Source organism: Scatophagus argus, chromosome 21, assembly GCF_020382885.2.
Source record: "Scatophagus argus isolate fScaArg1 chromosome 21, fScaArg1.pri, whole genome shotgun sequence".
Lineage (NCBI taxonomy): Eukaryota > Metazoa > Chordata > Actinopteri > Scatophagidae > Scatophagus > Scatophagus argus.
Genome location: NC_058513.1, coordinates 13,495,756 through 13,519,979, shown reverse-complemented (window position 1 = coordinate 13,519,979; position 24,224 = coordinate 13,495,756). Strand labels below are relative to the sequence as shown.

General features: G+C 41.2%; 2 protein-coding genes and 2 long non-coding RNA genes across 4 annotated transcripts; 2 read left to right on the top strand and 2 right to left on the bottom strand.

The window, feature by feature from the left end:
• Nucleotides 1–349: 349 nt before the first annotated feature.
• LOC124052906 (choline O-acetyltransferase-like) lies at nt 350–9,915 on the bottom strand. The gene is made up of 14 exons (XM_046377691.1): nt 9,625–9,915; nt 7,706–7,897; nt 6,797–6,915; nt 5,855–5,908; nt 5,537–5,717; nt 4,234–4,411; nt 3,959–4,128; nt 3,786–3,886; nt 3,575–3,703; nt 3,361–3,483; nt 3,114–3,255; nt 2,815–2,877; nt 2,210–2,347; nt 350–786 (listed from the first exon to the last, which is right to left on the bottom strand). Exons 1-14 carry the CDS (start codon nt 9,667–9,669, stop codon nt 520–522), a joined length of 1,902 nt encoding a protein of 633 aa, XP_046233647.1. The 5' UTR covers nt 9,670–9,915; the 3' UTR covers nt 350–519.
• LOC124052908 lies at nt 4,016–6,747 on the top strand. Its single transcript, XR_006842075.1, has 3 exons — nt 4,016–4,149; nt 5,293–5,387; nt 5,486–6,747. It is a non-coding gene; the product is annotated as an uncharacterized LOC124052908 (long non-coding RNA).
• LOC124052907 lies at nt 6,754–16,819 on the top strand. Its single transcript, XR_006842074.1, has 5 exons — nt 6,754–7,220; nt 7,710–8,494; nt 8,978–9,180; nt 14,996–15,047; nt 15,323–16,819. It is a non-coding gene; the product is annotated as an uncharacterized LOC124052907 (long non-coding RNA).
• Nucleotides 16,820–18,255: 1,436 nt separating this feature from the next.
• slc18a3b (solute carrier family 18 member 3b) lies at nt 18,256–21,328 on the bottom strand. Its single transcript, XM_046378343.1, has one exon. The coding sequence runs from the start codon at nt 20,539–20,541 to the stop codon at nt 18,973–18,975; it is 1,569 nt and encodes a 522-aa protein (XP_046234299.1). The 5' UTR covers nt 20,542–21,328; the 3' UTR covers nt 18,256–18,972.
• Nucleotides 21,329–24,224: the final 2,896 nt, after the last annotated feature.

The following is a 24,224-nucleotide window of genomic DNA, read 5'->3' as shown; positions in this document are numbered from 1 at the left end:
GTTGGTGGCAGTTTTTTCAGGATGTCATGTTTGTTATGAGTCTCTTAAATATTTTTTGTTTTGTTTTTTTTTTTTTCCTTTTTCCTTTTTAAACAGAATCCTGCCCTGTATATTACATTACTATTATGTCCACATTGGGATCACTCAGTTGATTCACTCTTTAATAGAGGAGTTGCCCCTCACATCAATGCTACAAAGTGGGCATGGCTTCAGTTTCCTAAAGGCAGCAGACCAGTTAATCTCTGTCTACCGAGTCGGTCACTGTTGGACCTGAAATCATTCTAATGTCTACACACATCGACAAAAACAAACAAACAAGCAAACCAGTTTCAGTTCCTATTTTTTAACATTTACTTACTATATATGAACTTTAAGGCTTTGTGTTTTGTTGTTGAAGGAACACTATTGCACATACAACAAAGACACACGAAGGCCTTTGAACTACTGAGTCTAAAGCTAAAATCTAAGTCTGCGATTGTTGAGTGGAGCAGCTGCATGAGCGTGCTCTCCCAATATGGCTTACTTCCCTGATTTATGAGGCTGGCCGGCTCCTTGGCTGCTCTCAGGCGCTTTGGTAGCCATGGCGCTGCTTACATTGCACAGGTCCCTGATTTCCAGCAGGCCCTCAGTCAGGGCTTTGACAAAAACGGCCGAACTCGTCTCTGTGTTCTCCCAGAAACTAGACACACAGAAGATGATGTGGTCTGACTGCGGGTTGTAGCAGACGCCGTAGCCGTTGGGCACCACTGGGCCGTAGCAACAGAACATTTCCACTGTGGTAGGGACCTGGATACGAAAGGAAAGTCTGGGTTAGATCAGTTTAGCCAATCAAGAGAACAAGCTGATAAGTACTATTGATTTTATTGGCTGATTCTGTTTTCAATTATTAATTTATACCATAAACTGTAATAGAATGAAGAAAAAAGCTCATTGCACATTCCCAGAGCCTAGCATGACATCTTCAAAAAGCTTATTTTGTCCAACCAACAGTCCAGAATCCAAAAACATTGTCTTTGCAATGAAAATTTCAACATTTGACAAGTTGAAACCATTAAATGTTTTTGTATTTTTCTTGACAATGACCTAAAAGATACAGTCAGTAGTCACAAAATGTGTAAAACAGCAAAGTTTTGATGAATATAGCATTATCCAGTCACCTTTATTTAGTGGCAATAGTGTAGAAAAATGAACATATTTTTTCTGGCATGGATAATTTCAAATGATTACACATCAGTGGTGTGAATTTGACAAGTTACTGCTTTGATAAACGGTAGACGTTCTTTGTTTTGCTACCAGAAATTGGAAAAGTCATACCATAGTCACTTAATACACTTAGACAACATGTCTCAGTAAGTTGTATAATAATGCAGCAACATAAAATATTATTTGTGTGTGGGGTTCAAGTGTTGTCAAGAGAACTAATGCTACACACAGAGTTGGTCTAAGGGAATAAACTCAATGCTGAGGGTAGTACTTAAGTCTGGCAGAGTCTCCAATTAAAGAGACTACATCAGGAAGTACCAAGCCCTTGGTGAGGATGCCGAACAGCAACATAAACAAAATATTTTTAATTAGTCCTGTGCATTTTGTGAAATTTGGTTGTGCTGCCAATGCACCTTTGGAGTCTCAGTTCCTTTTAAAATGACTACAGGGACTATTTTTGAAGTCCCTCTTCGTCACGTATTTGTGCTTGGTTTCCCTTCTGCTGGAGGGTTGGGTTGGGTTTTCTCACCTTGACATCAAGGTGAGACAACACAGCATTAACAGGCTTGATCAAATTTGCCAATGGCAGTTATCTTTTGTGACTGGTAAAGGTCAGTATGGACTTCCAAGAGAAAATGGTTGATCACCACCATTTCCACCTTGATAAGGCAGATGATGTTTCTGGGTTTCAAGAACTGAATTTCCCTTCACAGCTTAATGAGGCTCAAATAGGAGTCTCTGTGTGTGTATATGAATCTAATTTTGTTGGAGTGACTTTGGGTGTTTTACTGTGCGTCTGCTCAACAGAGGAGGAAGTTAGAATGGATGATATACAAAGCAGCAACTTAATAACAGCACCAGTATTTCCTCAACAGAAGAATCCCTGTGTGATGAGGAATATGATGACTCCTAGGGTTCTAGGAAGGTAGATGAATATGCACGTATACTTAAATAATTTTAAGTGTTAAAACATTGTTTGTTAGAGAATAATCAGACCTCAGGTTACCTGACTGGTTGAAAGGATGAATTGGTTACTGATCAGATACGTCTCATCACAGAAGATCTCTGGCTTCTCCATGTTAAGATCCTTTGCGATCCTCAGAAGCCCGAGGAGATGATTGTCTATTGCCATTCCCGTAATAGCCTGAAAGATATTTCTTCATTGCTTAACGCTAATGAAATATTTTCAGTTAGTACCTCAATTTGACAGTGGAAGTCCTTGCTTTGTGTACAGCACATTTTCCAGTCTGTGATGTCAGATTATATTGTTGACCATGTTTCCAGAATTACCTGGGCTGCTGCTGGACTATACCTTGAAAGAGTTTGAAGGTTAGCCCGTCTTCTTTAAGTTATACAAAAAGAGCCCTACAAGCACCTAAGTTGTAACCAAGTTCACCAGTTAACATGTTATATCATGGCAACTTAATCTGCCCTTCAGCAATAAAATGCTGAAGCGCATTTCTCGAACTGTTCCTATAGGTCTTCAGAGAGTGAGTATTTCATACTCATAAATGAAATAGAGCAACATTTTTACGTCATGTGTGGTTGTTTAGTTTACAAATTTAAATTCTGGCTATCACAATAATGTTAAAAGTGGTTTGAAATACTTACAGCAATGGTGTAATTTGTCTGAGCATTAACTGCATCCCTCAGTCGTTTAATTTTATCTGCATCCTGTTGAAAAAATCATTTTACACAATGTACAAAAAGAGAGAAATATAGCCATTAAATTCATTTTTCACAGACCCGTTATATCTGCAGGGAGATCATCTATTTGAATGAAGGAGTGGGGGATTGAGTTTGGAGTGCCGAGGCGGCTGGTCGCACCTGTTTCATTTAAGCAGGTGTGATGACCAGTAATGTGGGAGTTACTCGGTAATTGAGGGGTCAAAGTGAGAAAAATGACTCACAGTTAAAGTGGCCATCCCATCTGTCATGGCATTCACAAAGGCCAGGGCCTCAGGGGTGGCCGAGCGAATGTTATCAACCCGACCTTCTTGGAAACGCCGAATGGATGCACTCTCATAAGTAGACACGAGCCTTCCATTGCACCTGAGTATATGACCGACATGATCATGGCGATGTCAGAATGTTTGGAAGGGCAAATTAGGAGTTGTTTCATCAAACTTGACAATACATATTATGAATGTGCTTTACTTGTAAAATGCAAGTTGTAAGGCAACTTGTATGAATGCATCTGGGCTCATCTTCTGTTTTTTGATGAAATCTTTCCCATAGGCTTTGAATGTAAGAACATCCATATCAAGATTATTCACCAGCCTGAAGGAGAAAGCACAGAAAACATGTAACCAGACATCCGTAGAAAGACTTAATCATGGACATGTTTACGTGTTTGTTATGTTGGTCTTGCCTCTGCAGTCTGTCTCCAGATGCTGCTAAGAGTCCCTGGATGTGTGGGTTACATTTCCAGAGCAGCTTCCTTGGAGGGGGAAGCTCCCTGATGCTGGAGGTCCTCGCCATCTTGGACGGACTTCCTGTTCTGTGCGGCACAACAACAACCCTTCCTTTATTGTTGGCCTCAGCCACATTCATTGAGAGCATAATATTGAGTGATGTCTTACATGTATTTCATCACGTGTTCAGAGCACTGCACCAGAACTATTCCTTCAAATGGCGAATGCTCACACACGACTCCGCAGACTCCGTCCATTCCTACAACAAACTGAGAGAGGATGGATTAGCTAACAAACCAGACATTCGTGGAGGATTTGAAGTGCCTTGAATGTAGACCTACCTGCAGTGACTTGTCATACCAGCGGTTTGCCCCATTCTTGTCACGGCCGCCACCGTGCAGCAACAGTAGGGCCCTGGTAGTGTCCCTGGGCTTTACTCCACTGGGCTCATCCAGACACACCAAGCATAGGCAGCTCTCGATCAGAGCCAGAGAGTCCCTGTTGGTTTGATCTGGACAGGAGAGGAAAGGAGGTGAGATGTGTCTTGGTTTACTTGTCTGGAAAGTGTTTACTTTTGTTTGAAACATCTGAAAGTGAGAAAAATTAGAGCTGAGACCTTTTGTTAATGCTTCCCTGGCCTGTGCCCATTCGGTTCTCCCGTCAGATGTTAGGATACCAATAGGAGGAAGTCTCTCTTCAGCATTTTCTGACATTTTCATGATTTTCTCCAGCTGGGATAACAGCTCCGTCTCATTGAGCTGTTTGTTGTTTGCAATTACATCCAATACGAAAAACTAGTGAGAAAAACAGTACAGAAATCATGTGTTTCTTAACTCTTCTTCTGTGTCATCTGATAGTGAATACTTGTGTTTAGCTGTGTCCTTGCCTGCTAATAATTATTTATATCTAAGAAATAAAGAAAAATAAGATAAATAGGACACTGATAGTGCTGATAATGATAGTGCCTAAATTGCTACCTCAAATATGGCTCCTCTACTGTGCAGCTATCAGTTAAACATATGACTTAAGGAGGCAAAGTGTCAGATTCAATCAGCAATAATTTAGTTAACTGTCTGTATCTCCATAGGGACAGGCCCTTATGTGCCACAGACTGATAGTTCCCAGAACCATTTCCAGGTGGAAGCTCCTGCTGTGACTTTGTTTGTGTTAATTTAAGGCCACAATCCATGAGCTACCAAAATAGTTGCTTTGGACCTGCATCAGTTGAGAAATACACAAAATGCAGCTTTTGCATGTATAATTTGAACCATGTAGTGTATGTGAGTCTACCCAAAACCTTTAGGCTCTCAGCTCCTGCCGCTCTTGGCTGTAGCTCAAAAAGAGACACAAATGGACATTTTAACATTCCTACATAGAATCAATAATTTTATGAAGAAAGTGGAGCTACAAAATGCATCTGTGCTCAGCTCTAACTCTCCTAAACCATTTGAAATTCAAATTATAGATAAAATCGGTCAAATGATTAGCCATCTGCCAGATGGTGAGGAGTAATAGTACTGGGTACTTGAAGTGAACATGTTGTACTATACTTTTTCAGTTTAGCATTTTGTATTTTGTATTTTGTTTGTCTATTACATCATTTTTTGTGATGTAATAGAGTGATGTGATTTTTGTGACGTTGTGCTCATCCTCTTTGAAATCCGTTGCAATTTAGGTGCTCTCAGTGGTCCTGTAGTTTGAAATCTGATGAAGGAATCACGTATCTGCATTAGAGGCCATTACAGCAGCACGTACACCATGTCTCTCATGGTAAGAAAATAACATTCATATAAAAAAGAATGTCACCTTTCTCCATCCATCAATAAACTTAATACACTCTTATAACATTATACTTGTGTTGTCTTCAGTCAGAAGTGTGATGGAGTGTGAAAAGTGTCCTCAGAGGCCGGCGTCCTGACCTGGTTCTTGCACGCTACAATGATGTGCTCCGGCGCTGAGGAGGCTGCATTCATCTGGACCTTCAGCATGTCTGTCTTTAGTGCCGGGTAGCGGTAGGAGGTGAAGAGGCGGTAGTACTGCTCCATGCACATGGGGGTCCCAGCTAGCTGGCCTCGAGCAAAATCCACTTTCAGCGCTCGCCTGCGAGACATTATTACACACATCAGACTACCTCAGATGACTCTCGCGCTTGTACTTCGTTTTATTTTCATCTTAAATTCACAGATGAGGTCTGAGACGTGCAGGTTGGCAGGTAATCCATTACAGGTGAAACTTACGTATCAACGAGAGCCTTGTAGTCCAGCACTCCTCTGATCAGATGAGCCGCAAATCTTGAAAGAGTAAAAAGTTTGAAATTAAAAAAGAAAATAGGGTGCAGAATTTGAGGTGACCATACACAGCAAACAGTTTAGAATTAGATGTACTCCCATCTCTCAAAGGGCTAACAGTAATAACATTATGGTAAATTACTAGGATACAGTGGGCGAGCTGTGTGTGTTTATCTGTGTTAGTGAGAGAGACAGTCTGTATGTGTGAGTGGGCGGTGTGGGCAAATAGGGAAAACACAGAGCCCTGTCAGGTCTTATGCTGTGTGTCATTTGTCTCAGCGTTATTACGTTCAAAGCCAGATCAATACAAAGGAGGCGGCCGCAGAGCACCACACCCTTAAATGAGGCCTGACTAGCAGTCTCTGTGGAGAGCTTGGTCCTGTCACTCCCAATCTAATGAGTGTCTGTGTGAGTGGATTACCAGCTCGGGGGTGCTCTGGAAATATTCAGTTAGTGCGGCACGAGCTGACAAAAGCTAATGTTGAGTTACAGGGCTGGATGGACTGGTGTGATGTCTGGTGGGCGCATGGCCCATTGAATAACGAGTAGAGCTTTGGCCAGGAGACAACGCCAGTGATTTTTTTTTTTTTTTTTTTTGTCCGTTTCTGTAACTCAGATCTTAATCTGAGTTTGTGCCTGCTGACAAGAACAAAAACCCTGTCAGTGGCTGCAAAAGTGAGTCATAGATTGTATTGTAGTTGGAAAACGAAACCTATGCAGTTTAGAGGATGTTGTTTTCAGTAGTTTTCAAGAGAACCTGACACGTGGATATTCTCAAGCCATCTGCAATGATCTAGTAGTTAATAGTTATGCATTGTAACAGCTAAAAAAGGTGAGTGGATAAACATTTTACAGTCTGAATAAAATCAGAAATAAAACTCCAGCACATACCTGAGGGCATCTTTGTGGTCTCTGAATGTCTGCTTAGGGAACACCATGACAGGACTGGAGTTGACTGGCAAGGCCAACCTGTTGTTCAGGTACATGTCCTCCAGCCAGTAGTCATAGACCTGAATAAAACCACAGTCACAGACAAGCACAGACACTTTTCTTTGAGAAATGTTGCCTCGTTAAGCGTTTTGGACTCAAGTTATTACTTTCAGTGTTCAGACCTGTGTGCAGTGGAGTAAAAGACCATTACAGTGTATCACTGCCAGATGGAAAGAGAGGGAGAGAGTCGGCGTGTGAGTGGGCGCCTGATAGATTTCACTGAGCTGGATGAGCTGTGGACTGACCGATCACCCAGACGGGAGGCAGGAGGACAGATTGAAGCAACAAAGGACGAGCAGAGGCTCCGATAAATCTTCAGCGTCAGGTGATTCACTATTTTTCATTTCCTTTATGAATGGGTTATATGTTATTTTAGGAATTATGTCATATTTTAGACAAAATCTGGGCCAGTTTTCAGTTTTATCCTCAGACTTAATAGAGCATATGCACAGTTTTATGTGTTATTGTTACAAAACACTGCAAGCAAAACTCATGCTAATTACACATATTGTGTTTTGAAAGGTCAAATTCAATAAACTGAATTAAAATGATAATAATAAAGCAAAAATATAGTAACTGAAGGGAGTTCATTAATGATTTTACAGTGACTGTACTGAGTTTTCCAAAGTAGTGTTTGATGAACTAGAAAAGGTACAAGGGAAAAACACATGCAGCTATGCTTAATGACTAATAAGTCCAAACAAATTTTTATTGACACAAGGGAAAATCGAGCAGGATTTGTTCTTTTTCTCCAGTTCATGCGTCTACAGCAAAGATCATTCTTATTTTTTGGGTTTTTTTTTTGTTTACCCAGTTGGTCGTCTTGTCCCTCCTCTCTAAGAGCTTCTTCTGGAGAACTTCTCCCACACCTCCAGGAGCCCCAAACTTCTCCACGATGGTCTTTGTCTTCTTAAACTGATCCTCCTTAATCAGGTGTTGGACACACTTCAAGTATGTGTCAAGGGTTTGTTTCAGTGGTGGCACAGGGACCTTTGGCAACACCTGATGTCACAAAAACAACACATTGGTGTAAATAGTCATAACGTGTAATGAAAGGGCAGCAGCTGTTCTTGCTGTGATTCACTGACTGTTCATTAGTTAAAGTTAGTTTTCTTTACAATTTTATTATTAGAACCCGAGTTAATGATTCATCTTCGGTGCTTGGAGTGTTTTCAAGTCCCACATTCTTGTACAACTTGAAAACACTCTTGTTAAAGAATGGAACATGCAAATTGATTATCTCTTATGTTTGATCAGTTGCATAATGCCGCCATTAGCAACTCAATGTGGCCCCTGCAGGCCTGTATGATTTCCTTTTTCCTGCTTAGCTGGTGATCACTAGCCAGTCATAGGGTGTGGGAATCCTTTAAATGCAGCTAACCGTTGTCCAACTCTCTCTTTCTCTCCTGCTGAAAACCCGACCCACTCTCCTGTTCTGTAAACCTCTCTAATTGTTGTGGGTATGGGGACAATGTCTGTGTTGTTTGTTCTCCAGATTATTCCCCTAAACTACAGTCATATTGACATTTATGATTTTTCATAGGTTCCTCTGTAGTGACTTTCCTCCCTCTGAAGTGACCTGCTCATGATCCCCCATTGGTGATGTATTTTGCATTGATTGGTGGTATTCAGTTCTTCCTGCATTGTAGGTTATGTGCTCAGTCACCTTCTCTTAATTTATTTCTGTGCAGAGCGTTTCTTTATTTTGCTGGTTTTCTTTCCCCCAAAGCTTATGTTCACTTCTTTGTCTCCTTTAAGAGCAGAGGACCAACAGTGGCTGGGTGGCATCTTGGGTGGTCGTATCTCCTTCTTGTTTGCTCTGTTCATCTGTGCACTCCTAGTTGGCCTCGCGACATTGTGCGAGCGTGTGGAAGTGTGTGAACTTTCTGCTTCAGGGTGGCTCTTCTTTGGGATATCTTCCCTCGGCAGCCTACCTTTCGTTTGGAAAGCCTCAGCTTCAGTAGTTCCTTACCCCTGTTTGTATATCTGTATGGTGTGACTGATTTTATTAGTATCTGTTTCTTATTTCTCAATGAAAGGTTGTTGTTTCCAGTGGCTAATCCTCTTTTTCCTGTGTCACAGGTTCACTGCTCTGTCTCCTGAAATCCCCTGGTGTTACCGCTTCTATTAAGCCTCCCCTGTGAGTTTCCTGGACAGTTCCCTTCCTGTTCCTCATCAGCTACCAGACCACACTGGACTCACCTGCCAAGCAGACCATGATTCCACCTTCTCTGGACTCAGTGTTCACTTGCTTGGACTCATATTACGGATATTACGGACTCTCAGTTAAGACTTTTTTTTTATAATTTTTTGCAAATAAATCTTAGTTCAGCTTGGTCAGTGGTTGTTTGAGTGCTGCTTCTGCTACTTCCTTTGTGGACATTATAACATATATATGATAAAAATACTCCACTATAAGTAAAAGGAATGAAGCGCTTATTACAGTATCCAAAAGTAAAAATACTCATTGCGGTATCAAGCTGCTTGAAATGGAAACACTTGTGTGAAGTACAAGAATCTCACATTCGTACAGAACTACAGAACTTGAGTGGTTGAGAATGGCCTGTCAGTGTTTTTGCCGCTAGCGGTCAAATAGCTGAAGTGAAGCTGCCGCTGTCCGAGGTGCTGAAATTCACTTCAGGACCGTGGACAGCGACAGCACTCTGTGTTATGACCTTCTGAAAAGGTGAAAATATCGTGTAAGGATGTTAAAAAAAATGTTTTCATACTTGGCTGTCTCGGTCTGTGGTCGTCTCTTTCTCCAAGATTGGCATCTCTGAATTCTAGTCCATTCAAGGGGGGAAAATACTGTGAAATCCCGTAGAGACGGTTTGAGTGCAGCCTCCCCCTGCATGAAGCATGTGAAGACATTTGAGGAAAAAGAGCAGAGATGTAAAAGGGGGGGAAAGTAAATAAAATTAGGCCTGCTGAGCAGTGACTCTACATCACAGCACCGTCTGAAAGTGAACCAACAAGGCTTCCGTTGTTCAACATTTTTCTTCCTAATTCCAGCTGCGCCTCATCACTAACGGCTGGAAAGAGATGTGCATCTTGAAAACTTGTTTCATTTTTCCTAAAGATATGCCTAAAACATTTTGACCAATACACTAAGATTATTTGTACTTATTTTCAGAGTATACTGTAAACCCGGATAAGTTGATTGTACTTAAACCATTTGTATTAAATGATTGCCTCAAATGGTTTAAGTAACTGACAGTAGAGAAAATTAATTTGTTCAAGTACAGTCACGTTAAATGTGCAATAGCCATTTAACATTTTTAAATTATATACACTTAAATGGTTTACATAATAATAGAAAAAAACTGAGTCAACTTAAATGTAGCGCAATCAGAACCTAATATTATAAATCAGATACACTTAAAATTCAAGTTTTGTTAAAATATTATATTTGGGATAAGAAAATTCCAATTAAAATCTTCTTCTATTAATGACCACACAACACAGTACATTTTATTTATTTTATTTAGACACATAACAAAGCAACAATTTTGTGTTAACAATGATGCTGTGTGAAATATCAGATGCAAATCCAAAATAACAGTAAAAAATGGGCCAACAATTACAGCAGTATATTCTTACTTTTTGCTTACTGTTTAATACAGAACCTGTGTATTGAATTATGAAACCATTTCCTTCCATATACAATCACAGCACCGTTTTTTAATTGTTTGTTCTGTGAACAATTTTCAAGTCTGAAAAAAAACAACAACACTGACAAAAGGAAATACTGTATGCTTTGTGTGCCACACGACAAAGCGGGTATTAAGAACAACTATGCAGTGAGGACCAGACTCGCTTTAAAAAACTGCAGCTTTCTAACGTGTCCTCTGTAGAATACATACAAAATGAGCAAATGCAAGAATATTTGTTCCATTTGGACCAGGAGTCATTGTCATTTTTCGTATGTCCCCCTCACAAAAAATAACTATCATCATCAGCTTCTGTTGTGTAGCCATCTGAGCAAAAAAAAAGAAACATGGACACTTTTAGCAAATAAGAAATCGATTGAGAGTTACCATAAGCTCCCCTTGTACTTTGTATGCCGACAGTGGAAAGACATCATTTAAATCAGACAGATTAACTGCACACATAGAAGGGCCATCAGTGTAGCATAGCTGTTAGGACCGAAAGTGCTCATGCTACCATGCTGTCATTTCTTTGCAGACAAACAAAATGTCTGGATTAGCTGCAACAATCTGTGTAATCTAACCAAATTCAGGGAGATCTGAACAGGAACCAATACAGAGCATCATATCTGTGTTATACTTCCACTAATGCAGACAGATGATGCAACAAGCACTGACCCAGGAGTGGTTATGTTTTGAGGGAGTAATCTCTGAAAATCACTGGGAAAAGATGTGACCAAGACCATTGCAACCAAAATGAGCTACAGTCCAAATAGTAGCTGAGTGCTTTCTGGTGTTTAGTAGCAAGAGTCAGGGCTAGAGCTGAAGATCTTTGTCCGAGCCTGACGGGACCCGATGGGCTGGATCGGTTAGTTTCCATCATTATACGCGGACTCGGGCCGGGTTCAGGCATGCGGTCAGGTGATGCGTTTTGTTTAGCGCGAGAAAGATGCTGAGGAGCGTGGTTGCAAAGAGCGCAAAGTCTGTGGACTTTTGTGGTGTGGAAAAGTTTGGGTAATGTTCCACATAGTGATCTTTTGGTCGGAACCTTAAATTTGGAAATGTTGACTGCAGCAGCTCTCTGTGCTCTGCCACCTTGCATTCCAGAAAGTGCAGCGTGTCATCAGTGGCCTGTGCTTAGGTGCCACAACAAGCTCCACAATATCTTTGAGGAGCATGAGAATTTCTCAAGAGTTATTTCCCTCAGAGACACAGTGACCAATAAAAAGTGCAAGATGCCTAATGATGGACCAGTTCTTGTGACCATTTCCACCAATGGTCCCTTTGGTTGAAAATGCTTTGCCAATTTTCTGAGGCTGATCAGTCTTGTCTGTAAACGTGTAATTAAAGGATCTGATAGCCTCATTTGGCATATCTACAGTATAAGTTCTTGCCAATCAGGTCTGTCAGACACAGAGACACCTCAATGGGGACAATTCCTTCCTGGACATCATGTAAAATGCCCGGAGGGTAACCCATGACCACATGGAAGTGTTTCAGACTTTTAGTGAGAGGACACTGTCCTTTCACCCCAGAGTTTTGACTTAAGCTTGAGTCTTCACCTCTTGCACATGCCTGTCATGACAGTTTTTATCTCAGAGATGAAACAAACCAGAACTTACCTCTTGTTGCTGAATGTCACCTCTGGATGCAATGCAGACTCTGCAAAATTTGTTTGCTGTGAAGAACTCATGGAAACCTGCAATTAAATGTGTGGCAAGGTTATCAGCTGCTACGAACAAAACTGTTCCCTTCACACTTGTGCCTAGCTGCTCTACATAAACACCAGGCTGTTCTAATGAGACAAGATCACGGATAAGAGGTTGCAGAACTTTCTCATAACCACACTGTTTGATTGTGGAGGTAGAGCGAGCTGAATAGAGTGTAGCATTGATCGTATTTGGCAGACATTAACAATAACCCAATACACTGCACATTTTTTGTGTTTCTGCTTTGATGTTCCCAAAGGATTGGCTGCTTCAAAGTCATCAACATATAGTATCAGTGCAACTGTGAACTCATCCACTGAAAGAAGGCAATTTTCCTTCAAGTGCTCTCCATCGGCATGTGAACTACATTCATGTGGAACATGCACCTCTTCTGACATTGGTTTATCTAAAATGTCAGTTTTGTTTAATAGTTTCTGTAGCATGTGTTGTATGGGGACGTATGCAACTGTTTTTGTGCCTTTTTCAACAACATATTCTATAGGCATCACCAGGGGAAACTTATTCCTCACATAGGCTGCCCGCTTTTTTACAGTTCCAAGATATCCATGTTTGCCGCACAATGATGTCATCACGTTACTTTCTGAAACAGCGCAGATACTTTCTTTTACAACTAATTCATCCACATTGGAATAAAGTTTCTTAAGTACCGTCTTGACATTACTGTACAGTATGGTTATGACAGGTCATGTATTTGGCAAAGGTGTTGTATCACTTCTTGCACAGCTCTCTCTGGGATATGCAGAATAATTTGCGTTTTCAGTAACAGAGATGCTAGATTATGTTCAAGCTGTTTTCCTAAACCACAAAGATCATTGCAGGCTTCTTCCATGACCTCTAGGTCTTCTGTGTCAGAAGTTGCCAGTTGCTCTAGCTCACCCTGGCTTTCATGGGCTGCTTCATCACGAGCATCATTGGTTATACTGACAATTATTTCAGATTTGAAATTCTTCCAAGTATGCTCTTTATGTGTTTTACTTTTGTGTGCATTGAAAGTGGAGTATACACTACTCAGAAACGTACAGTCTTTATAAGGACAATCAACGTTGTGTTTTACTTTTAAGTGAATATTCCTCAGCTGAGTGGAAGTATTCAGTTTCAGTGCAAGGTTCAAGAAATTCACATGACAAACAGCGAAACTTCACTTGAGAGTCTACAGTTTGCGGTTGAGCCACGCTTCTGGTGTGAAAGCGGGATAAATGGCTACGGAGTGCATTGAGAGACTTGAATATACACATACATTCCTGATGCAAGCATGGAAAGGGCTCAGTTTTTGCATAAATTTGAACAAAAATAGTAGGGCAAATGAGGCTAATGTTAAAAGTGGGCATTGAATTCTTTTCAAAACTACATCGAATAATTTGAATTTTACACTACTGTTGCAAAACTGTATGTAGAAAACACACAACTAGAGAGAGCTACTCAAAAATCACAGTGCTGCAATGGTCCAATGTTCAAAATTTAACTAACTCAACCTCAAATTTACACACATTCAGATGTACATGTTTCAAACTAATAAGAAATAACTAACTAAGAAATGTTCCAGCAGTTTCTAATACTTGAATAGAGAAAACAACTCACCTCATTCAGGCAGAAAATGGTAACCTCTTTACGCAGGCAAATGTCCTTTAAAAGCATCCAGACTTGCTAAAAACAGAAAAATGCGGCCAGAAAATGTATCGTCCAAGGAGCATGCAAAGTGCAAAGACTTTAAATTGCTCTGTGAAACTTAGAAAATGGCGCAACTTTCTCTGTAACCTCCAACGGACAAGCAGTTACTGATGCAGTGTCATAAAAAGTCCTCAGTAGTGTCCTGCACAGTCTCCTCAGCAGGTGTAGGCGACTTTGTCCCTTCTTGTACAGGGAACTAGTGTTGTCCAACCAGTTACATGCAAGTTTACTCTTGAAAAGGCGCTAGTTCCCTGGACTTGATCGCATAGCTGAACTGTATTATGGACATAACATGGCTACATTTTGATGAAACTTGGTCAATACTTTATTATTTTTATTCAACCCACGACTTCCTCTGTGTTGAAAATAGGAAACATTAAAGACTTTTGTCACGTTAAAATTGAGGAGAAACTTTAGTGTACACCTGTCGCCGGAGTTGATTTTATTTTATTTTGTTTGTTTGTTTGTTTGTTTGTTTGTTTTCTGAGCCCATTGATTTATTGAGACTGTCAAGATGAGAGATTGATCCCGGTGGTTTGTGTGTTTCCATGCACAGGAGGGCATTTACATGGCAGAACATCAGAACAAGTCTAAGCTAACTTTAGCTACCAACAATAACAGGCTGTGCTTGTCAAAGACAGGACTACCAATGTGTGCCGACCTGTGATTCGGGTTATCACCACAGTCAACTAACTGTTATTTTGTTTATCCTCACTTAACACTAGTTGATATCCGTAGCAGTGCCGTTTTCATGGTTACCATGTGTAGCGCGAACAATGAGCGCGCCCACTGTTTCCTCGCGCAGTGCTTGTCTGTTCACACGAGGATCAGACAAGAGTGTTACCCTGTCTGAAAAGACCTTTACACTCAGTTTATCATAGCCTGTTACCATAGGGAACGTATTTGCTGGCATGTTCAGTGTTTTTCTTTAAGGTCATCTTGTCTAGAATATGTACATTATAATACTGTCTTGTACTGGACACAAGATGTTTGTGAGTCGTGGTGAGCTTTGGTTGTGTTAAACTGTTGTATTCTTTTTAACTGTCCTCTTCCAGGCTCGGGCAGATGGTGATCAATCCATGCATTCCATAATCCCAGCAGTAAAAGGTATTTTCACCTAACAACTGTCTACACATTGCATGTAAAGTAAAAGTAATGTTAACATCAGAGCAACTGAATTAAAACAAAAGCAAATCAGTTTAAGAAAATCAAAATGAATCTATCTCATGAGTGTTAAAATTAATTCATCATTATAGTATATTTCATCATACAGAATATTTTTTGTGCATATTTTGAATTTCAAACATTGGATGTAATTAGTATTTCTGGACTGTCTATAGATACTGTGGGTTAGACTTATAGAGTCTCTCTCTGTGTATTAGACACCAGACATGACCAGACCTCCAGCCCATCTCCACTGCCTTCATTCTGGAGGGAGGTATTGTCATGGATCGTGTTAAAAACTTGCCTCAGGCAGTTTGTCTGTTATTTGGGCTTACATATGCTTTGCATTTGGATTACCCAAAATGCATGGCAAAGACACTCAGCTTCATTCAGACTGTGATGCTTTGACTGGGAAAGAAAAACCTCCCACCAAAACTGTTAACTCTGAAGAACAGTCTGCTGGGTTAGACCAGTAAAGTGCCATCAGCTGTCAGAAAGCACTTTACGTTATGCAGCCATTAATGTTCTGTTATCAGAGAAAGTTTGATGCTTTCATGCAACTAAGCTGGCTTGTGTATGATCTCAATTTTTTTTAAAAAATATGCCATTAAAGTCTGTACCATGTTGTGCTGGTATGCTAATGGTGGAAATAGCTCCAATTTGTATTGCAAAGAGTTGTTGTTGTAAAGTCCTGTAGTTATCAGGTGTTTACCTGTTTCATATTATGAGACTGTTACATGCATAGAATTAGCTCACAAGAGTGTGGTTTTATTTTTGCCTTGTCCATGTCATGTTCTACGGTCAAATCAAACCACAAGTTTGTTGTTTAACTGCTGGTTTGTACTTGAATGTACAAGAAAGTGATACTTGAGACTGAATCATAGATTTAATGCATATTGTTATTACAATAGCCTAACAGACATAGATCACACTATGAGCAATTTTACAATTGGCTTTAAAATACATATTAAATATGACAAGAGGATGGAGGAGAAGAAAGAGAGGGAAGAAGGACAAGGACTCATTCAAGGAAATTAATTTTGTTTAATTTAAGTGAACTTGAAAAATGAGTGAGTAGTAAGTTGTGGGTGTTTAGTAATTCTAAGTGGGGTTAAATCTGGATCAAGCAGTCCACACAAAATGAAAAATTTAAGTTAACACTAAGCATGGCTATTGAGTTACATGAACTTAATTTTATTTCTTTTTAGTTGCACTACTTGATTTAGTACCGCACACTTTTAAAAAAAGCGAGCTTTCCCAACTCACTAATCTTAAGATTACTTTGCTCAATTTTTTTGAGGCAACGAGTTTGCATACTTTTTTTAAAGTAAGGTCAACCACTTAGATTTTTACAGTGTACACTCTTTATATACTCATACTGTTTAAGTAATGCAATAAAACAATTTGTGATTGAACAAAGTGGTATTTACTCAAACTGTTTGCATAGCATGAATGGCATCCGTGGCCTAGAGGTTGTAGAAGCTGCTTGTGACCAGAGGGTTGCCAGTTTGATTCCAGGAAAGGTTTGGGTGTGGTGAAGTGATTGATCGATGCTGTCAAAGTAGAGAGTTAATGCAGTGTCATATAAAGTCCTCAGTAGTGTCCTGCACACTGCAAAGAACCACAGCAGGTGTAGGCGACTTTGTCCCTTCTTGTGCAGGAAACTAACGTTGTCCAACCAGTTACATGTTTGTGTGCCCTTGAGCAAGGCACTTAAACCCCAACTGCTCCTGTGTGTGTTTCACTGCATGTTGCATGTGTGTGGGTTTCAATCAGTAGTGGATTAAATGCAGAGAAATAATTTCGGTGTATGTAAAAAATATACTGACAAAATAAAGCTGAAGTTGAACGTTTCACTTTCCAAAGACATTTCTTGATGATCCTGCATCATTGGATGCTAATTGGCTTGATTAAAAACAAGGGAATTTATTGATACGGACTAGAAAACTTTTCAGACTTTCTTTTCAGAGCAGAATTGGTTTTAAAGCCGCTTGAATAAGTTTAAATAAGATGAACCCTCGCTAAAGACTCATACATTAGATGAGAAGTTCTTAATAAATAGAAAACCTTCTCTCTTTTTTTTTTTACTATTTAAAAGAGGAAATACGTTACCTTGCTTGATCAGCCCACCACTCGAGAGGTCAGAAAAGTTTGTGGAGGTTCACATTGCCTCCCACGTCCACGCCGTGAAATCCTGTATCAGTGTAAAGCTCCGTGCAGGCGCCGGACTGCTCCCCCGTTCCCTCGCCTCGCCATACGGCTGTGAGTCCACATTAAAGCGCGCCTTGGAAAAGATGCTGAAGGTGTTTACGTCTACCTACCCCCTTGAGGCAAGAAACTCCTCCCATCGAAATCTATTCGCGGAACATATTATAACGGCTCGCTTCACCCCCACCCGCCCACATCCGATTATAATTTTGATACAGAAAAAAGGGAGCGAGCGTCGGTTTTTCGGTGTGTCATTCACGGGTCCTGTGAAGGTCCTGCCGGTGGACACGCATGACAGTGATGGCGCTTTTGCTCTTTAGATTTAAGTCCTGCGTCTCCTGCAGAGTTTGCCAGCCTGATTTTAGATGATACGGATGTGCTTGTGCCAAATCTGTAAATTTGGCACCATTTGAATCTGTAATTTATGAGCTGTAGCCCAATTGTCAAAACTATTGTGCAATTGGCTCTGTTCACTTATGAGGTTGTGTGTGTGTGTGTGTGTGTGTGTGCGTGTGTGTTATTGTTGTTGCTTTCACTTTGTGGCGTCTGTGCGCTGCCTCTGTCATTTGCATGACTTGCAATGAGAAAACTGTAACATGTGGGAGTCAAATATCTGAATCAAACTTTCAAATCATTATTTTTCAGGACGTTTCATATTTTTCTCGCTTTTCACTCGTAATGAAATTGAGATTTGTCCTTTGTTTTTGTTTTTTTTTTTAAGAAAACCATGATGCTTTAATATTTAATCTGAATCGCTGGCTTTCATAGCCTAAACTCATCCTATTTCAAACCAAATGTGCTCCACACTTCTTTTGTTCTTTTAATCATTTGAATTTGGAAATAATAACGAGATCAGCGCCGTCACGCAGGTTCAAACAGATTTATTAAAACGACAACTGATAAATGAATACACATCGGGTCGTCTTAAGGAGACTGACTTCTTTACCTACACGTTTTGACAAAATGTTTCATACAAACGCGCACGCAAACACACACATACACACATTTTGTAGAGGTCCACATATGTTTTAACAATTTACATTGTGCATATATCCACATATGTACAAAATCCATTTATTATGATACATTTAATTTCAACAACAACAACAACAAAAAAAAGTTTGAAATAAAAATAAATAACGAACAGGCCCGCGGGTTACAAATTGAAATTCACGATTGTTTTTAAGAACCACAAAAAAGAAAAAGAAAATCGGGCCCTTGATGTGCAAGTAAAAAAGTTTCCTCAGAGACTAAAAATATAGGTTATTTTATGTAAGGTGGGACGGGTGGAGTGTGCTGCTTATATTTGGTCCCATATAATCTTGTACGCACATTAATCTATTTATATCTTTTTACAATACTCGTTGATACACACAGATTCAACAGTAGCTGATAGATCTTTCACAAAACTCCATGACAAACGCTACGCAGACTTGAATTCGACACAATGAAAGTACAGTCGAAAAGAAAGAAAACAGAAAGAAAGAAAGAAAAAAGAACAGAAACTTTGGAAATCGAGTCACGCAGTCATGATTCTGGTGACTGGCTGTTTATATTGCACATCGGTACTTACATAAAAGTTTAAATTGCTAGACTATAACCTTCCTGCCTCTCTCCAGGGGAATGTTTGGGGGCGGGGGAAGGTCAGATTGTAGCCGGTCTAAGTGTACTCCTGACCGGACGACTCTTCTGACAAGGACCGCTGTGCTCTGAAGGGGTCAAATCCATTCTCATCTACTGACAAGCAGTTCCCCGCCGAACTGTAGCCCTTCTTTTTAGCCCTCCTCTCCTCCATCTTGATAGTATCGTACAACCCCTGCGGAGCCTCCTCTAACAGGTTATCTCTCTCTGAGTAGGACGGTTTCATTTGGCACACGTTGCGCAGCAGAAGCAGGGCTGGCGCGTAAAGCACATTGACGAGGCCCATACCGAGATTAAGCTGTACAAACCCGAGGCTGTGCACTATCTGACCCGCCACTATAGGACCCATAGCATATGCGACAGAATATGAAATATCCGCTATAGCATAAACACTACCATACACCGAAACATGACGCACATCGACTAAAAACGCAAGTGTCGGCAGCAGGGCGGTGTCTACCAGTGCGATGCCAAAACAAATACCGCACAGCGGGGCGATGAGCTGCCCAAAAGTTTTGCATGCAGGGACTGTGCAGGAGCTCGCTCCTATGATAACCATACCTAAAGCTCCGTAGAACCACTGCAAATTTGGATTCTTCGCTGCCAGTTTAACTGTTATGTACACACCGAAGACGTGAGGGAAGAAGGCTGGGAGCCAGGTGAGCCCCATCTCCCACTGAGAGGAGTGCATGGTGGTCTCCATCCAGTTGGCTATGGTGGGCTCTAGAAAGGCCAGCGGGATGTTGCACACCGTCAGCGCCCCGGCCACCACAGCTATGTACGGATCAATCATGAGTCTGTATATGGGAGTGCCGACTGGCATGTTCTCTCTAGTCCTGTTGGAGAACGGCTTGATCACTGTCAGCAGCAGAAAGCCGTCCGCCAGGCAAATGCAGGCGAGCACAATGAAGGGCACTCGCTTGCCCACGAACTCGTACAGGACACCCCCGAAAGGAGGCGCCACCAGACTCCCGAAAGAGATGAACGCCAGAGCGATGCCCAGCGCCTTGCTTCTTTCCGACTCCTCCGTGTATTTGTCAGCTATCATCGCGATTCCGGAGGTGTCCGCGAAAGCAGACCCCAGACCCTGCAAACTTCTGGCCACAAAGAGCGTCGCGTAGTTCTCACCAAATGCAAATATGCAGGTGGACACGAACATAACAGTCAGTCCAATTAAAAGTGGAATGTCATATCCAACCCGGTCTATGAAAGTTCCCGACAGCGGGTTAACTAACAGCTGCAGGATGGCTTTAGATGCAAAAAGTACTCCTATCTGGATATCTAAATTGTCCTTGATGCTTTTGTCTTGGCTTGTGCTGTTGGCTGAAGTGTTAGGGTGCATCACTACGTGGACGTGCTCTGACTGCTCACTCTCCAGCTCAGCGAGATAGTCTGGAATAATTGGCACGATTACCATGTAGAGCATATTGTCCAGCAAGAGAGCCACGCAAACAATCACTAATATGATCCGTCTTTGCTGGTGGGGATCCTTCATCGCGGTGCCTAACTGTTTCGTTCTTTCGCCCATCTCGGACAGTTTCACGGCGGCTGATTTGGCCAGCCCGGATGATCCTCCTCCTCCATCCATGGTGTGCTTTTTTTTGTTGTTTAAAATAACTTTTAATTTTTTAAAAAATGTAGTTGTGCTTCACTCGTCTGTTGTCGATTTTTCAACACCCGGGATGGCTCATTGGTGTTTTCTCTACATTGATGTGATGCTCCCCGTCCTCACCTCGCCTGTGCGTAAAGGGAGAGGCGAAGAGGAACTTGGCTGCTTCATCGGTGAAGATGGCTTTCCTCAGCTTCCTCAACTTGTCCTCTCCTCAGCCACATCCGATGTTGTTTCATGATCTCCCGAGAAGTGACGTGGTGAAATCGTAGGGTTTCTGCACCGTGCAGAGCTTTCGGCCGCTGGTATTACATGGCAAAGTTAGTTTGGAGCGATTTTTTTTGTTACTTATTTGCAACACCTCGGACGCTCAAGCCTTCTCATCTCTGTGTCCATACCTCCTATCACCTGTGGCACTTTTGCGCGCAGCTCTGAAACCACAAGTGACTTCGTGGCCATTGGTGCACATTAACCCGGAGCTTTGGCGCTATTTTAGTCCCCTTTTTTTGTCTCTCCTTTTCACCAAGAGCTATGACGCATCACCAGCTTGCCCCCAAGTGGATCCCTTCGCCACTTGCCTCTTTTATGTTAATTTCCAACCATGGCAGCAATCACTTCAACCAATAAGAACCAGTGAGCACCACATCACGACCCCCTCACAAGAGCCTGGAGGAAAGAAAAGCCTTTTTTTTTAGTCCTAATGTCCAGTATGAGACTCTTGACTCTGACGTTAAGGAAGACATTATTCAGTATTCTAATATGAATTAATAGACTCACAGCACTGCAATGATAAACTTTAGTAAAGAAAATCTATATGATGTCAAAATTAGACATCAATACCAAACATTAGCAGGCGTGCGCACAAACACACACACACACACACACACGCACACGGTGCACAGGGGTACTTAGCCTATACATCCATCTAAAGAATATTTTAAACACCACAATAGTTAAAAGAACGACAGAATCTATAATTACAGATTTTTGGGAGAAAAACTCTGATATTCTTTGTAGCTTTATAGTCAGTGCATTCACTAATTCTCATTAAAATCATAATTATAATCATCCAAAGTTCACAGCTTATTATATGAGGTTTTTTTTTTAATTCGTACGTGCAGAAACAAAGGTGTCCCAAACGCTGCAGGAGCTGAGGGGATTTCAGCACCACGAGGCTGATGGACAGGTCCAGTCCCAACCTCACGCCAGCACGAGGGACTTTCTTCTTCTGCGTGAATGAAAACTGTTCACTTCGTTAAAATGTCGCGAATGAGCCTAAACGTGCCAATAAAACTTAGCGTTAAGATGAAAGCGATTGTGTGCTGCTCTTCTGTCCTGACGTATCCGCGCCGAACAGACCAGGGAACGTGGAAGACACTTTTTAAATTTAACACACGGGCGCCGCCTTGTGGTGGAAATCTACAAGTACACACAACAAATCACGTCATTACCTCCTCTCCGTGGTAGCAACCAGAAAGTTAAAAAACAACTCGATTATTCAGGCTTAATCATTGCAACCTAATGGCATTCCCCACTGACATTTCAGAATTAGGCTATAATAACTTTTCTATTGGTTTAAGTTTATTTATTATTCTTTTTTGACTTTTACAACATTCATATTTTAGGCTGGTTTATTCAGATTGGTTTATTTAAAAAAAAAATATTTTCAGAATCATGTTAAAAGTATAAAAGTCTTGTTTATTTTCATATTTTCATTGTTTTATTTTTTTAAAACTAGTTATATTATTATTTGCAAGTAGAGGGCAGTAAAGGCTTACAAATAATAACCCGACTGTAGAGCACAGGGTGGTGCTCAGCCAGGCCTTTTGGTCCCACATCAGTGCCTGCAGTCATTATTGCTCTACTGCATGAATGGGCAAAAAATCCCACAGAGACAAACCAAAATCTTGTGGAAAGTCTTTCCGAAAGAGTGGAAGCTGTTATAGCTGCAAAGCTGGATATGTATTTAGAATGTGACGTCATTAAAGTCCCTGTTTGTGCCATGGTCAGATGTCCCAATACTTACGCCTATATAGTGTATATAAGTAAACAATTGTTTGGACCTTTAAGGTTTAAATAAGTGAGGTAACAATAGCAATCAGATATCATGCATGTTCTTTGCACATTTTCCTACATTATGTGGCCTTACTCTGTGTCACAGTATATTTTTAATTTATATCTTTATTTATATGTTTTCTATCGAATATGACGTGTGTTGTAGTACTTATTTATAGATGTTATTATTGTATGCTCTTTTTTTTTTCTACCTGTTGATAATAGCAGTTAGAATGATTAGAGTGACATTGGGGTGTTTCCAGTCTGTTCAGTGGATGATTTGATGCAGAAATGGCAACATTAATACACCAACAAGAGGATTAACACACCACAGGATATAACTGCCCAATTTCACTAATGAGCGAGGCCTGACACAGCAGCAGCCGTTGCATAAACACTTTTCATATTACGGTTTCATGCAGCAGTGATGCTACAGTCATTCGAATGCATGGACCATCTCTGCTAACTCACTCTAGTAACCTGGCAGCATCTGTAGGGTTGTAAGTTTGTCCTCTTAGCTTCTGAAGGGAGGACGATATGAGACAGCTGTGACCCAAATGTCATGTAATCCACATTATGCTCTGGCAAAAGTCTTATTAAATGATTTCAAGATGTCTTTAACAGCATTTCTGGTTGTGTTAATCAACATCAGTATGGCTTATAAACACATGCAGTGTTACATAATAGCTTTGTTTTTGTCGGTGTCTCCTACCACTGCAACATCTAATCCATATGTGTCAAACTCACGGCCCGCGGGCCACATCCGGCCCGACGTATAATTATATCCGGCTCGCGAGCTCATTTCATATAAATCTATTATTATTGTTACTAATGGGCCGCCAATATGAAGCGCTGATAACACACAAACTACAGATCCCATAATGCAGCGCAACTGCCGCCTTGCCTTACTATTGGCTACCTGGGAACATTCCCGCGTCAATCAAGTCGAGCTCTGTTGCCGTATACAACCGAGGCTGTTGATTTAGTTGGCCTAGTTTGCTCTTTTATTATTGTTTTCAACACAACAACAACGTCTCTACTTGCGCAATTAGCGCACTGCTCCCTCCGGTCGGAAAGCGGTCACGACACGCCCATCCGTGCCGCCCCGGGCTCGAAAGGGTGATGTCACGGAGTGGGAAAACCGCAATGCATTGTGGGCTTTGCAGGCAACTGAAACGCCGGCTGCATGCGCGATGCTGCTCTTGTGTTCTGTTGTTTTGCTTCAACAAGTTAAAACATGGTGCCAGCGTGCTGTGTCGTTAACTGACACAATCGTTCACATGATCGCTTCGGTAAAACAAACGATCGGGTGAGTTTTTGTCTCATTTCCTACGTGCACGCAAACCCAGAGACGCCGAATGGCCTGGAGAGCAGCCGTGAGTCGACCTAACATCACTTTCAGCACAATCAGCCGACACATGTTGGTGTGTTCACGGCATGTTCACACTGGTGTTGGTGGTGTTTTTCTGAAAATGAAATGAATGGCTGCTTATTTCTGTTTATCCTTAACATGTTATTGTTATGTCAGGCACAGGAAAATCTCCTCATCTGCTACTTGCTCACATGGCGACAAACACCAGGCCTACACTTTACAAAGAAAGTTAATA